Source organism: Crassostrea angulata, chromosome 4, assembly GCF_025612915.1.
Source record: "Crassostrea angulata isolate pt1a10 chromosome 4, ASM2561291v2, whole genome shotgun sequence".
NCBI classification, from domain to species: domain Eukaryota; kingdom Metazoa; phylum Mollusca; class Bivalvia; order Ostreida; family Ostreidae; genus Magallana; species Magallana angulata.
Window position 1 is genome coordinate 24,674,823 of NC_069114.1, and position 14,957 is coordinate 24,689,779.

General features: G+C 37.4%; 1 protein-coding gene across 3 annotated transcripts in view; it reads right to left on the reverse strand.

Annotated features, from left to right (window-relative positions):
- The window catches only part of LOC128180249 (uncharacterized), a 68,825-nt gene that overhangs the window by 52,519 nt on the left and 1,349 nt on the right, over positions 1 to 14,957 (reverse strand). For 2 of the 3 annotated variants that reach the window (XM_052848189.1, XM_052848188.1), the window contains exons 5-37: positions 14,704 to 14,815; positions 14,246 to 14,409; positions 13,809 to 13,924; positions 13,521 to 13,682; positions 12,975 to 13,134; positions 12,587 to 12,783; positions 11,746 to 11,988; positions 11,263 to 11,377; positions 10,858 to 11,130; positions 10,384 to 10,656; positions 9,757 to 9,983; positions 9,441 to 9,533; positions 8,993 to 9,214; positions 8,530 to 8,727; positions 8,330 to 8,406; positions 7,902 to 8,178; positions 7,481 to 7,592; positions 7,264 to 7,372; positions 6,979 to 7,130; positions 6,625 to 6,749; positions 6,111 to 6,266; positions 5,690 to 5,876; positions 5,222 to 5,412; positions 4,026 to 4,256; positions 3,464 to 3,578; positions 2,846 to 3,115; positions 2,315 to 2,581; positions 1,820 to 2,055; positions 1,386 to 1,478; positions 907 to 1,121; positions 528 to 711; positions 243 to 319; positions 64 to 127 (exon numbers count right to left, since the gene is read on the reverse strand). In XM_052848189.1, coding sequence (XP_052704149.1) covers positions 64 to 127; positions 243 to 319; positions 528 to 711; positions 907 to 1,121; positions 1,386 to 1,478; positions 1,820 to 2,055; positions 2,315 to 2,581; positions 2,846 to 3,115; positions 3,464 to 3,578; positions 4,026 to 4,256; positions 5,222 to 5,412; positions 5,690 to 5,876; positions 6,111 to 6,266; positions 6,625 to 6,749; positions 6,979 to 7,130; positions 7,264 to 7,372; positions 7,481 to 7,592; positions 7,902 to 8,178; positions 8,330 to 8,406; positions 8,530 to 8,727; positions 8,993 to 9,214; positions 9,441 to 9,533; positions 9,757 to 9,983; positions 10,384 to 10,656; positions 10,858 to 11,130; positions 11,263 to 11,377; positions 11,746 to 11,988; positions 12,587 to 12,783; positions 12,975 to 13,134; positions 13,521 to 13,682; positions 13,809 to 13,924; positions 14,246 to 14,409; positions 14,704 to 14,815 — 5,693 coding nt within the window. Of the gene's footprint in view, positions 1 to 63; positions 128 to 242; positions 320 to 527; positions 712 to 906; positions 1,122 to 1,385; positions 1,479 to 1,819; positions 2,056 to 2,314; positions 2,582 to 2,845; positions 3,116 to 3,463; positions 3,579 to 4,025; positions 4,257 to 4,977; positions 5,035 to 5,221; positions 5,413 to 5,689; positions 5,877 to 6,110; positions 6,267 to 6,624; positions 6,750 to 6,978; positions 7,131 to 7,263; positions 7,373 to 7,480; positions 7,593 to 7,901; positions 8,179 to 8,329; positions 8,407 to 8,529; positions 8,728 to 8,992; positions 9,215 to 9,440; positions 9,534 to 9,756; positions 9,984 to 10,383; positions 10,657 to 10,857; positions 11,131 to 11,262; positions 11,378 to 11,745; positions 11,989 to 12,586; positions 12,784 to 12,974; positions 13,135 to 13,520; positions 13,683 to 13,808; positions 13,925 to 14,245; positions 14,410 to 14,703; positions 14,816 to 14,957 lie in introns of those variants that run through there. The other variant, XM_052848190.1, reaches the window with a different exon arrangement.

The window sequence follows — 14,957 nt, forward strand, 5'->3', positions numbered from 1 at the left end:
AAAATCTTTTCTTGTTTTGTTTTAACGATAGAATTATATCTGTACATAAATTATCAAACAAACCTCATATGGAAAAGAAGTGTGCTTGTACATGACAAACTCTCCTTCATTGAAGTTGTTGTAATATCTATGAGAAATGAATTTGAAATACATTATATTATTGTTAAGAAAAATTATGAGACAAAATTTGATACAGCTGTTTATTTAAAATAAGAAGCATATTTGTACTTTGAGGAGCATACCTTCCATCAAAAGTTGTAACATGGGGCCCATTCACAGATCTACACAGGGCTGGCTTATCCATATCTTCCACTGTGATCTATAAAGATTGGAATACAGAAAGTGATATCAATTTAACTTAATATTTACTTGTAACAACTCAATATAGGATGTTTCCATTGAAGAGCCATCCTACCAATTTTTTCATAGGTTTTCCGACCTGTATATTTTCTCATTATGAATTGAATGTACAATACATGTATACTCATTCTTCTTGAGACACCCTATTCTAATCCTGCATTTCTTACCTCTAATGAATGCAATTCAGAGGTTTTTGACAATTTTCCATTGGTGACCACCATTCCTAGTAACTTGACATTCTGCATCACATCTCCATCATAAAGATTGTCAATCTTAGCCTTTATCATCAACTCGAAATTATTCATCCAGTTAGCATAGCTTATTTCAAACCCACATGAGTCATTTCTGGATCTGAAGAAAATTTGGAAAATTTTAAACAGTTCAAATATATAGTTATAAAATTCTACAAGCAGATATCAAGACTTGTGGAAAGAAAACACTGTAAGGAAAACTTAAGTAAAGTTATAGACTGCTCTTAAATGCAGAAAATAACCAAATTCCTTCAATTGTAATTGATCTGGAGAAAATAGTACCCGTCAATGTTACCTGGTTATGGATTTCACCACCAGCTGTTGTATGTTTGACCCCTCCCCACACATCAAGGTCGTCTGGTCACTGACCACTCTTCCTGTCACTAGAACAGAACACTTCTCTTGGGGCAGGTCTGGAGGACACAGGAAGGAGGGGGGCACCGTCATCTTGGCAGACACTGGCTTACCTGACCGACCCTCCGTCAAGGTCAAAGATTTCTCAGGGGTCACCTTAACAGTCATTTAGAAGATATAAAAATTGTCAGGCACACTCATTTAGGATCATATTTTTTTACTTTTTCATTGACAAAATTATATAGAGTGAATAATTTTCTTATCTAAAATGAACAATAAAATTCTGATAAATACATATCATACAGCTTTAATATTTATTACAAATCTGTTTTCTATTTGAAATGGTACCCGGTAATATTCTATGACATAATCTTGCCCATATTATACAGATACATGTCCAAGGACATCTTAATCATTCACCTCAAGTTTTATTTCAAACTGGTCGCTCCTTCTGAAGGCCCCCAATGAAGTGTTACAGGCTCCGGCCAGACAGATAGACACACCACAGGCAAACTGAAACACAAGTCAAAAAAGTTAATGGGTGAACAAAACAAGCATCACTGCTTTCATTCATGAAAAAAAAACCACAAACCAGTAGTCCTATCACAAACAATAATCATGAGCTGATCTTTTTATAAAGTAAAATCATAATACATAACAATTGTATAGAGCTTTCTTTCAGATTTTCAGTTTTTGTATGTGCTTCCTTTACTTGGGTCAGTGTTTGAAATATCAAAGCTTAAAGATGCACAATGCCACATATCAAATACCTATTTGATATATATGTTTGTAAAATTTGGATTCTTCCAACAAAAAAAATAAACTGCAATAAAACTGATTGACAAAGTCCATACCTTGGTTCCAAATTTGTGGCTATGAAGATAAGACGTGTTCAGGTACAGCTCTACTGGGTCTGTCTGGTTGTAAAGCATCACCTCCTCCACCACCCGGTCATTGATGAGCCAGCGGACACCGTATACGAGGTCCTCAGTTCGATTCACTGGGGGAAACTTGCACACAAAAGTGGTGTTCTCTCCCTGAGGAGCTAGCATTATCTCTGGGTTTCTTTTGAGAATGGGATAGTCATTGCCTGCAGGGAGAAAATTAGATTATAAAGTCAAAACTTCAAATAATCAAACTTGTGTTTTATATACTCTTTCATTCATTCGTTCAATAGTTTTAGATATGGGTTGTATTTCAAAAGCTAATAAATGTGGTGACGATATCTTAAAATTTGAAGGAAAAAAATGATATTGATATCTCTTTTTAAAATATAATCCCAACCCCTTACAAGCCAACCAATCACCCCCTTCCATCCCAACAAATTGTGAAGGCCCTTTTTCTCTTACCAGTTTTACAAGACCAATCCTGGTAAACATATCCTGGCCAGCGGATGAAGTATGCAGGCATAACATCTCCACGCTTTGACTTGGATAAAACACATTTCCCCATCCCTGCCAAGTATTCCACAGATCGGCACAGGAACGATTTCTCCGACAGACACAGCTGCCTGCATCTAGTGGCGGTCAGGACGTTATTTATGGTCTTGTCGTCGTACTTGTCTATGGCATAACCAGGGGTTTTTGTCCAAGTTATACCTCTTTTTCCACAGGGATCTGTAATCAATCGAGAACAATTAATTATGCACAGAAGATTCATACCTCTAAAAAATGTTTTTACACATTGGTCTCGCGTGCATAATTCTTTTGCATAAAGGAAAGGAAAATTACATATAGAACTTACTTAATCCAATACATTGAGGGACAATATTATCAAACTACTAAGTATTCATTTTCAAGTAACAGTATACCCTACAGTAAAACTGAATCAAAACAATCAAATCAAATTTTAAAAAGTGAAGAGCTGAGTCTCTCTCTAACCATTATGACACTGCCATTCTCGATGCATATCTTCAGCCGACTCAGATAATGGTGTTGCCATGGCGATGTAATCAGATGACATCAGAGTGCAGTTGTTTGTGGAGTTATTGTAGTCGTAGCTGTGACAGACAGGATCCGTGTACATATCCAGACAAGCTTGGTCACAGCCGCTTTGGTTACCACTCAGATCCACAGAGTCGATTTGGAAATCCTTACTCAGTTTCTTCATGTGGTATGTGAACCATTCCAAATCAAGGAGCTCACAGGAATCTGCAAAGGAGATGTACAAATATACCGTGTATATTCCATTCTTTATTACCTACTTAGTATATTTAGTATATACAGTGAAGTAGAAAATTACAGATATAAGCTGTTTCAAGTACCTAAAGTTATATCTATGGAATCAAGATTAAAGCATGCTTGTTATTAAATCCCACTGGACCTTTTCTCTACTTCCATTGTCAATATCAGGTCTATAATTAACAATATTTTATCTGTCCCAGAATTCAAGCCTAAAATTTGATAGCTCTTTTACTACTGAGGTACATGTAGATTTTCCCCCCAATAATACCGGTGTATTTCCTTCCTACAGTTCAATATTCAGAATGATTAACTCACCATCAGCTTGCTGCCATATTGTGTGGTTGACCTTGGGATCACAGAATTCTCGAGGATTTTGGGGATTGTATTCGCCAGGTTCGTAACAGCTTTCCTCAATCAAACAGGCTGATGTCTGTAGTAAAATCATACATGGCCATGAAATTTTGGTTATTTTTTCCTCAAACAATGCTTGAAATTTTCAATATCATCACAGATATCTTTATACTAAATCCTTGTTAATGTGGTTTCATCAATATTCGTTGAATACCAATTTTCGTGGATTTTGTTGTTTAGTTGATCCACGAAATTAAATGTTCATTAAAGTGCAATTTTCATTAACATTTTGTATTGATAGGGTCATTGGCCACGAATTTACATATCCTTGAAACTGTGATTTTCACTTTATCCACGAAAATTGATGCCCTTGAAATTTAATGAAACCACAGTATTTAAATTTAATTAAACAATATCCAAATTTGGGAAACCATAATTTTCTACTAAAATAAAAGACTTGCGCATGTTCAAATAAAAAGTACATTGCAATTTTTTGATGAATGAATCAGTAAAAGAAGTCAACTACCTTTTGTACACATGTAAGGGTATTGATGTTGCAATCATAGCACAGTGAATCATACACCAGGAAGTAAGCTGGGCCGCTACTGCCACTGTTTAAACTTGCCCCGTTGTTGTCAATCTTCACCTCGTAACTTCCTATAGTGGGCGGGGCACATGTCAGCTCGTTGAAGGTCACATAGGTGGCCGCCACATACTCAGGACTGGAGCTGTCTACCACAAATCCTGTCTCATTTTGCTGGAAAACAAAGAAAACGAAACTTAGGATGACAAATAAAAAAGAAAGAAACCACAGTAGAAATCAGCATAATATCTGAAAGAAAATTAAAATAACAACAAAACAAAATCAATCAGCAACTAGACTCATTTACCATTCAATTTTCATAATTAATTTTTGTAACTTGTAACTCAGTATATACCTGTTACAAACAATGAGCTGATATTTCAGTATTAAAGGTGTTTTACATACAGTACCGACTAGACCCAATGTGACACCAGAGCAGACCCCAACTAAATCCCCGGTTTACTTTCAGGGTTTACTCGAGGTCTGCTTTTTAAAAATTTGGGTCCACTTTGAGTTTACTTTGGGTCCATTCAGGGTTTACTTTGGGTTTACTTTTGGGGGCCACTTCACGCACTGAAGTGTGAAGCAGACCAGTCTTACCATCCTATCGCCTGTAAGCCCTACCCATTGTATATTCCAAATACACATGTAGCATCTGCTTTCATGGGTCTACTTCTGATCAGGATTTCCTCTCTGTGCCACTCTGGGTCTACTCTGTGTTTACTTTGGGTTTACTCTGAATTAACTCTGGGTCTGCTCTACCAGAGTACACCCCAAGGAGACCTCAAAAGTAAACCCAGGGATTAATTGGGGTCTACTTTCTGCTAAGTTGGGTCTAATCGGTACTGTACCTGTATTTCATTGAGTTAACATCTCAGTAGGGTGTTGTACATACCTGTAGCTTGTTGAGCTGACACCTCAGACAGGTGTTGTACATACCTGTAGCTCATTGAGCTGACACCTCAGTAAGGTGTTGTACATACCTGTAGCTCGTCGAGCTGACACCTCAGGAAAGTGTTGTACATACCTGTAGCTCGTTGAGATAACACCTCAATAGCTCGTTGAGCTGACACCTCAGTAAGGTGTTGTACATACCTGTAGCTTGTTGAGCTGACACCTCAGTAAGATGTGGTACATACCTGTAGCTTGTTGAGCTGACATCTCAGTAGTTGGCTGTTCTCTGTGTTGTTGTTGTACACAGTGATTACATTACAGGGACTGGTCCTCAAGTCACACAGTCCCCCACCCCCCAGGTAAAACAAGTTAGGAGGGGTCAACTTTTCCACAAAGCAATCCAACCCAGCCCTATCTGCCTTACAGTTACAAGACTCTGGAAAAGAAAGGCATGAAAATTCATTGTTTAGAAATCCTAGGGTAGTCAGTTCCAGTAAGCCTTCACATTAATGATCATATTTCATATTTTTACTTGACTTCTAAACTAAGAGAGAGAGAGAGAGAGAGAGAGAGAGAGAGAGAGAGGGAGAGAGAGAGAGAGGGGGGTCTTGTATCTTGACTATTCAAGAGCCTGAACTTGCTGGAGAGTACTGAGTGAATTCTTCCTTTAATTTTTCTCTCACACTATTAACATGTTTCTCTCATGCACTCACTGTTAACACAAGTCCCTGCACTTCCACACTCTGCAAGACACAGCTGTGACATGATGTCATAGGGAGGGGCGGGGTTCACCCCTCCAGTGGGTGTGGTCCACAGACTGATGTTATAGGCCAGGTGGATGTCACACATCTCCTTGATGTTCTCCACCGCGGTCAGACCCCAGCGACTGTCATCTGTGATCTACAACACAAAAAGGAGTTGTTAAACATAACATGTCTGAACCACAACAACAGTGACTACAAAATAAAATCAAATTACATGTACTAATACATATATTTCATTTTTCATTTACATGTTTATAACAAATTGAGTCTGTCTCTTATTTAAAAAAAAATAATTTCATGCCACAGTTGAGATAAGATGCAGTTGTAGACAGCTTTCATTGAACACAAACAAACCACGCAAAATAATAACCTGAATGTCCTCCACACAGTTTTCATTGGCGACCTCATCATCCACCCCAGGTACATCTTTACAGGACTGTGCAGCATTGGAATTGGAGATAAAAGCACTACAGATAGCTCGCACCACAACTTCTGCCAGTCCACTCTTTGTGGGCCAGCCAAACACCTGTTAAAAAAAGCAAAAATTGAACAAATTTCTAAGAGTCTTAATACAATCAAACAGAAGAACTTGTGTTACAGTATACATGTAACAAATTCTATGAATGTCAAAATGAGTTTGAAGTCAAAACCACTAGCATGTGTTTAAATCTCAACATCCAAAATCTTCAGTCTAAATCTCAATGTTTTTCTTTCAAGGTAGAAATATTTAAGATTGACTGTATTCTTGATCAGAAGTTTATCACACAATCATCATTAAAAAGCTCAATAACAAGAATTATTCATCCAATAATTTTCATAGGAGTCAAATAAAAGCAAAGTCATAACCCATGGTATTTAACTAAAAAACACCACCAGCAGTGTACCTCGGGGACATCACTGGGTGTGTACTCAAAGTCAGGAGACTGGAAGGTGACAGAGGCCAGCTCCTTGTTACATTTAGTGGGGAATAGAGCCTTCTGAAGCAGGGATCCCGTAATGTCCTCAGAATCTGGAAGTCACAAATAAAGACTGAAATTTAGTCAAATTCAACACAAAGCAAAATTTGTGGCCAAACATCACTTAGGAGATATTTTAGCTCACTTATTTCAGATTACCACTACTTTAAACTAGTAGGCTTCATCATGACACCTCACTAACACTAAGCTATTAAGGAGACAGGGAAAAAACCCAGCCTCATTCCTTGACAAGCCTAAATAATTAGACCAATGGACACTAACCATCAAACTCAAATGGACAGGAAGTGACATCATTGCCTGGTCTACAATCACTGGACTGATCACAGAAGCAGTAGGATTCCTGATTGGTCGCCTCCTCCACGTCACTCTCGGAAGGACACACCCCAGTGTAAATCGTCTCCTTGGGGTCCACTCTAAAAGAAGCCAAAATTTCAGATTTAGGCAGTCATACTTTATTTCAAGGAAAGGTAATTTTAAATAAAAAAAAAAAAAAAAACATCAACTGCCTTGAATAAGACTATAAGCATCCACCATTGGTTCACTTACCTCCAGCTGAGGGAGAACTGATTGGCCTCTTTAGTGGTCTCCGTGGAAACTGTTCCATTAGGCATGGTCAGATCATCATCTTTGTTGTCATTATAAGTTCCACAGAGTCCTATATAGAACAAAGCACACAATGCCATAATTGTGCTGATTCATTCGGTCATGAATGAATGTACATTTTTGTTATTAAAATCTCCAAACTAAATGTTGCTGATCTTACCCTCTGTTCTGTTGAAGTCTGAGGAGGACGCCTTGAGCCAGACGTTGAGGAAGTTCTGACCTCGGATCACACTTCTCTTGATGTTGACAGTCGTTCCGGTGGGAAGGACGACCTACACAAAGAAACCAGTGAAAAGTCAAGAGTTGTATTCATTTGTAAAGTAAACAGGTAAATAAACAGGTATCAAGTTTGAATAATTTAAATAATTATTTCAAAATGATGCTCTTCAGTCCTATTGAAATCCTCCTCTGTGTTTTAATAAATGATTTAAAAGGAGAACAGATAAGTTTTTTTTAACACACAAGGATGCAAAATCATGCAATGATGAATTAAATAGACTCTGTAGTCCACTAGTATTGATGGTTCAAACCTTACTGTAAGCAGACAAGATAATTAAAGCACAATACTGACATCAACCAACCTTGATTTTGCGTCCCTCGTAGTAACTGAGGATCTGGAAACCTGGGGTTAAAATCCCGTTCCTGAAAAGCTCGACAGTAATTGGATAAAATCCTCCTGTGCTGGACTCGGTCGGACCACACTTGTCCACCAGTAAGACGTCGTCTCCCGCTTTGACAGCAACGGCACAGTTACAAGAAGCTCGTCCGTTACACCGCCGATAAAACGTGTGCACAGCGTAAGGGAGTGTCTTGTGTCGATACAAAACAAACTCGCCCTCAAAAAAGTTATTGAAGTATCTACAACAAATTGAAGTCTCTCTGTTAAATAACAGATCACTGTATGATACAATTTTATCCATATAGAATAATAATAATTGCATTGGTGCTGATGATTGACAATTAAAACTAATTTCACCAAACTCAGTAATAAATCATGATAACCACAAACCTGACATCAAATGTGGTAATATGGGGATCATTCACCGATATACACAGGCCCCTTCTGTCCCTGTCTATTACATTGGCCTATTAAAATAAAGAGTCTTTCTTACAGAAACATGTAAAACTATGAAGACCGTAGTTTAAAAAAGCTTAATTCTTATGAAAGGAAAAACAAAATATTCAACAGAAGACCAATTTGAAACATACTCTGACAGTCTTAAGGGTGACATTTTCTTTCTCTGGGTTGTAATTGACGAGATAGTTGGCGGTCAGTAGCATTTCCCTGAGGTGGTCTCCGTCGTACTTGTTGTCGGTCGTCGCCTTAAGCTGTATATCATAGCGCGCCATCCTCCAGTTGACATTATTGATCTCCATGGAACAGACAGGCCTTTTCTTGCTGTCATCCTATTGAAAATCAACATTACATAATTATTGTATTTTACGCAGTTTTCTACCTTAATGAACACAAGTTGCATGCTCTTTATAAAAAATGAATTTTGAAATAAACATTTTTTAGGTAAATTTGCGTTTTCTGGAAGCGATTCACTTGCAAGAAATATTCTAACAAAAAATTTGAATTGCAAGGATTCACAAAACTTTCTTATCTCCATTTTCTTTGCTCTTTACAACACATAATCATATATAAAGTTACCCCCCTTGATCCCCTTACTTTCAGATACATGCTGACTGCCATCTGTTTGATTACTTTCCCTCCCGGACACATCAGCTCATTGCTGTCCAGTGGAGTTCTGGCATTCAGTGTGATGGTACAGTTTTCTGGGGCACTCAGCCCGAGGTCTCGACACAGAACATAGGGAGGGGCTGTGGGTATGATGTCGTACATTTCTGGCCTCGCCCCTTCGGGAAGGTCAATGATATCTTTGCCATTGATCTGTCAATCACAGTTTGAATTATTAATAATAAAGATTTTATTTGGAATTTAGAAAAAAACAAAGATTTGGTATTAGTCACTCAAACAGTGTGACATAAATAAGTTTTTCAAAATAAAAATTATTTCATATAAATAGTTTTAAAGGATTATTCTTTTCCCTGTGAATAAATTTTCAGCCATTTTATACAGAGACTGTGAAACTGCTCTGTATCGTGAATCAACTCACCTGAATTGTGGCAACGTATTCAGGGGAGGTAATCAGCATGCCTCGGATGTGATCACAGGAATCATTATAGCAGGCACTCACAGAACAGCTGATCTGTCAATCAATAACCCCAGAATTCCATGTACAAAATAATGAGCACTATTACTAATACTTCAACTTAATTGTAAACAATAATGCAAACAAATTTAAAAAATTATTTCTAATGTAAATAAATTGGTTGATTGACTTGTAACTTTTTTTGAGTACATCTACATATATAACAGACATGCTTAGAAATGTACTGCCTTTGGATGTCTCTAGGAAACAAGAAACTCACTCTGGTTCCGTCTTTGATACTATTGGCCAGTGAGGAGGGGAGTCTCTGGTCCGTCTCGTTGGTGTCCTCATACAGGTATTCCCCATTCACCTTCCACAGGACGTGGTAGAATATTTCTCTCTCCTGGTCGTCCAAATGGTCGAACCCACAAATGACCTCATCCTGACCTGGACCAGAGAACACGGGTCGAACCTGGGCCGACTTAACAGCAGGTCCAGTTTGTTTTACTAAAAGTCAGAAAGTTGAAAGTCAACTTAAGGCTCTGGTCTGACATTTAACTTGGTGATAACCCCGTAATGACTTAAAGACTTTCTTTAATCTGGTCAAGATAGATTTTCAATACAGTATAAGCTCATTTGCCTTACAACATTAAAATCTCAAATGAAAGGATGTCTTTCTTTAACCTTTAAAATAAATAGAGCATCTTCATCTATAAAACTACATCTAATCTGTTTCAACATATGAAATGATAACAAATCTACATGATATTACTGTTATTTACTTTTTCACAAGTCGATTGCAAAGCTTCAGTAATTGACCTATCATGATGATGACGGGTTGACTCTTTTTTACAGCACTTCACTTCCTAGTATCAGATTCATAATACAATGTAAAGACAACACATACCTTCTTCACAGGTAAAGGAGTGATAGTCCCAGCCCGGGTACCCCTGGTACATCCCAGCAGTCTTGTCCACCTTCAGGGCTCCGTCTGAGAGGATACATATCCCCCGCTCTTCCGAGAACTTGATGGCTCCACACATTGGCCTTCTCTCACACTGGTCTCGGCAGTCACTAAATCTCCAAACATCATACAAAATGTCTAAATCACTGTCTGGGGTAAAATACCCCTCATACTCAGGCATCTTGCTCCACATAACTCTCTTGGATGGGCAGGGATCTGTAAATGCATGTGAATTTTGATTTATTACTGTAACAATGAAAAATGTCAAATATAAAACTCTCCATTTGATATAGATATAACTGTACAAATAGATTTTTTTTTTTTTTCTATACATTCTTATTCTGAAGTTTTGACCAAATGCACAGTTGTGAATGCCTATTTAATATCCAAGGTATAATGCATGACATTAGCCCTTACCCAGTGTACAATACCAGTGACTGTAAGTCCATGACACACTGAATGCCCCTCGTAGCAGGTAGCTCTCCGCCTCTCGGACTTGATCCTTGGACAGCTGACATTCCTTTGTGTCAGCATTGTATTCCACCGACTGACAACGAAACTGGTTCTCGGCCACACACTCCTTGCGGCAGTCCTCCAAGTTAGCCACATTGGAGACGGTCTTGTCATTGTGGAAAGCCAAAGCTGTTGAGTTCACTTCTGTCCATTGCATTGAGGAGAATGGGCATAGACCTGTATGTAACCAATCAATAATTTAACTATCGAAGTTAGGGCCACATTATGATGCCATTTGATTTTAATATCTTAACATCTTATTTGTTTTTCATACTCAGCTCTCTTAATCATTTTTATTTTGGTACTTACTTGTTCTGTTGGTCCAGTCTGTCTGATTCGTTAGAGGGTCACAGACTTGTGATGGATTTGCTGCATTTTCTGACATATTCTGGTAGCACGTCCCATCAATCATACACACATTATCCTGATCAGGAGATCAAAATGATTGAATGCTTACAGTAAAAAACTGATATCTTTGGAAATCTTGGTTTCAGAGCTGTAAAAATTTTTACCTTCCCCAAATCCCTCATGTTCAATTCATTAACAATATAATCTTACATAATTATTTGCTAGGAATACTTTTTATTTTAAAGATGCCCTGTGCCCTAATGTATTTTTTTTTTAGGTTTGTTGTGATCTAATTTTTTAGATTTGCTTCTATGGAATAAGGACTAATCCTACGGGAATCTTGATCTTAGGACAAGGGGTACCCATGAAGTCCGTATAAATTGAGCCTTCCTCCTTAAATGAAAATGAATGATTCAAAAGTACACACAAAATAGCATGGCTGACCTTCATGAAGCAGTACTGGTCTTTAGCAGAGTAGTTGTAGCAGGCGGGGTCGTACGGCACCCACAGGAGTGGGTTGGACCTGAGGGTGGTGGAGTTGACGTTGCTGACAGAGATCAGATAGGGCCTGTCCTGGCTGGGCGGGCCGCACACCACCTCAGTGGAACTCACGAAACGGGACTCCAATTCAATCTCCTCTAGTGGTCCTGTGATGTTGTAGCCACCTTGCTCTGGGTTTGATGACAACTGCAGTTAAATATAGAAAATTGATAATTCTTAATCTTATTGTATTCTTAATTTAATGCATTTTATTCAGTCGTTAAGGAGACATCCTAACTATTCCAACTGACCCTTACTGGAGGAGTTTTAAAATGCAACATACAATTTACACTGCTTTGAGGCACAAAAATAAAAATACCTATTGGTGATACGCAGTTAACAGATATCAAGTACATACACACTCCTCATAGTTATCAGGCATGATAATAATAATAATGTAGATATCAAGTACATACACACTCCTCATAGTTATAAGGTATGATAATAATAATAATGTAGATATCAAGTACATACACACTCCTCATAGTTATAAGGTATGATAATAATAATAATGTAGATATCAAGTACATACACACTCCTCATAGTTATAAGGTATGATAATAATAATAATGTAGATATCAAGTACATACACACTCCTCATAGTTATAAGGTATGAAAATAATAATAATGTAAGTTAACAATTTCTACTAATAAATAAAAGTATAAAAAAATTAACTTCCATAAGTAAGCATACAATATTCTTAGATAATAATTAAGGTATCCCACATTTAGCATCAAACATTACCATTACAGCCTCAGCGTAGCACTTGAGCTCTGGACTTTTTACAAAAGTGTCGCCGTACACGGACACCCTTCGACACAAGGAGGTGGTCCCTCGTGTGTTACAGGTCCCTTCATCCCTTAAATAGGTCAGTGTGGGAGGGGCAGTCTTGTTAACATTACAGCTGTAGCCAATGAAATCTTCACTGCATTCACATTTACCTTGAATAGTTGAAAAATTATATGATGCAAGACCTGTTCATGCCTGTATTTATCTAGTTTGCAAGATATTCATGTCATAATTGAAAGAAATAAAAAAAAGACTACACAATAAATCATTTAATCTAAAGTACTTTTATAATAAAACTCTCAAAATTGACATATCTGGTCTCCTCTGAGAACATACAACTTACCATCAACACATTTCCCGTTGTTGTTACAGTTTTGGGGACAGAGTTCTGCCTTGACGTCTGACACTACGACTGCCACACTGGAGTTCTTCTCCAACTGATACATACAGTCCTCCTCCAGCACTGAATTTACTGTCTCTCCCCAGGCTAAGTCACCAGATATCTAAACAGAAATAATGAGATATCACAAACAGATTCAACAGATATCTTAATAAAATGAAGAAACTAATATTTACATACTGATAGCCACATTTAATTAGTTGATATCTGTATAGAACTATCTGTCTACAAATTACCTGATAAACATAACTATATACAAATTGCCAGATATCTACATAATTATAATCAAAAGATATCTGTTAATTGTCATATTACTGCACTGCAAAATATCTGTATACAAATGACCAGTTTCAATGTATCTACTACAAAGTCACCAGATCTAGATGATATCAGCAGATATCTGTCAAGTACCCCGTATGTAAAGTTAACCGATATCTACATACAAAATGTAGGTGTGGAAAATCAGTGCACAAGAGTTTAAATTCTTACCCTGATATTCTCCATGCAGACGTCCATGTACAGAGGGCTGTCAACATCTATAACGTTGCGACAGGCTTTGTAGACTGTCGAGTTCTGGAGGAAATCTCTACAGCTGTCATTAACTGATTGGGACGTCCAGCCAGTTGGGAATAAGTTCTCATCTTGTACAAACTGAAAAAAAAGTTATTTATAACATAAAATGTTTTCATTAAATCATTCAAAACCTGAATAAAATAAGAAACTCATTATAAAATTGTACGTGTTTACAAAACAATGAACAAGAGTCAGTCTACCCACCTGGTAATTTTGGTTTGGTACAAACTGGATTTGTTTGAATCTGGGAATGGTCATGTTTGGGCGACAGTTCTTGGCATTGAGTCCTGCTCTAAACATCTGGTCAGTGTAGTCTTCTCCTGCTAGAATATCATAGAACTTTGTGTAAGGTAGATAAAGTGATTTAAATATACTTTTATTATAAAACTGACATAAAACAACTCTTAACCACCTGTTTATTGAAAAAAAAATTTTGGCAGACATGATGATCATGTATCAGTACAGTATTTTTCATAGTTAGTCAACACAAGAGTGACTATACCCTTTGATTATAAAATAATTATACCAAAGACTAGTGTTATTACATGTGTATAGGGTGTTACAAATGGGCAGTTTTTACACAAAATTCCTGGATTTGTCGGATCTGACTGCATAACTTCCATAGCATTGCCTGCTGTTACCTGGGCTATAGTCCCCATACGCCATGCAGTCTCTGTTTAGATTCCACACAGAACAGCTGAACACATCACTACCGGAACAATCACAAACTTCAGTCTCCGGCAGGTCTCGAGAGATGTTGAGACTCGGGCAAATGCCGGTGTATAGACTGTCTTCACTCATCACACTGAAATACACAATCAGGCATACAGAGTGTATAAATATAAAAAGGAAAAATTGATTTGGGTGATGACGGTATAACTTTAAAGATGATAGACTTACATTTCTTGTGTGTTACAGTGCTCTTTTGATATGAATTTTAGGTTTTTAAATTAAGGTGAAACGTTTACAAGATACCGGTATGTACAACTAGTTTAGAAATGTACAATGTATATATATAGTTTTTTTCATGAAAATTATAGCCTTGATAAATTCAAATCATTCCAAAAAGCTTTAATTCAAAATAAATAAAGCAACAAACCTCCAGTCTGAAGTGAAGTCCTGGAGGTACTTAGAGCCTGAGATTGAGTACATTGTGCTGTTTCTTAGAACTAGGTCATCCTGCATGGACCCATCATAGACGCCACACAGGCCTGTTAATACAAGCAATTTCATTGATGTTTCATAATACATGTAAATACTTTCTGTTTAAATCTTATCCTTGATGGTAATTTCTTTATATTTGTAAACTAAAGATAACAATGACTTGCATAACGCTCTACAGCAGAGCCACAA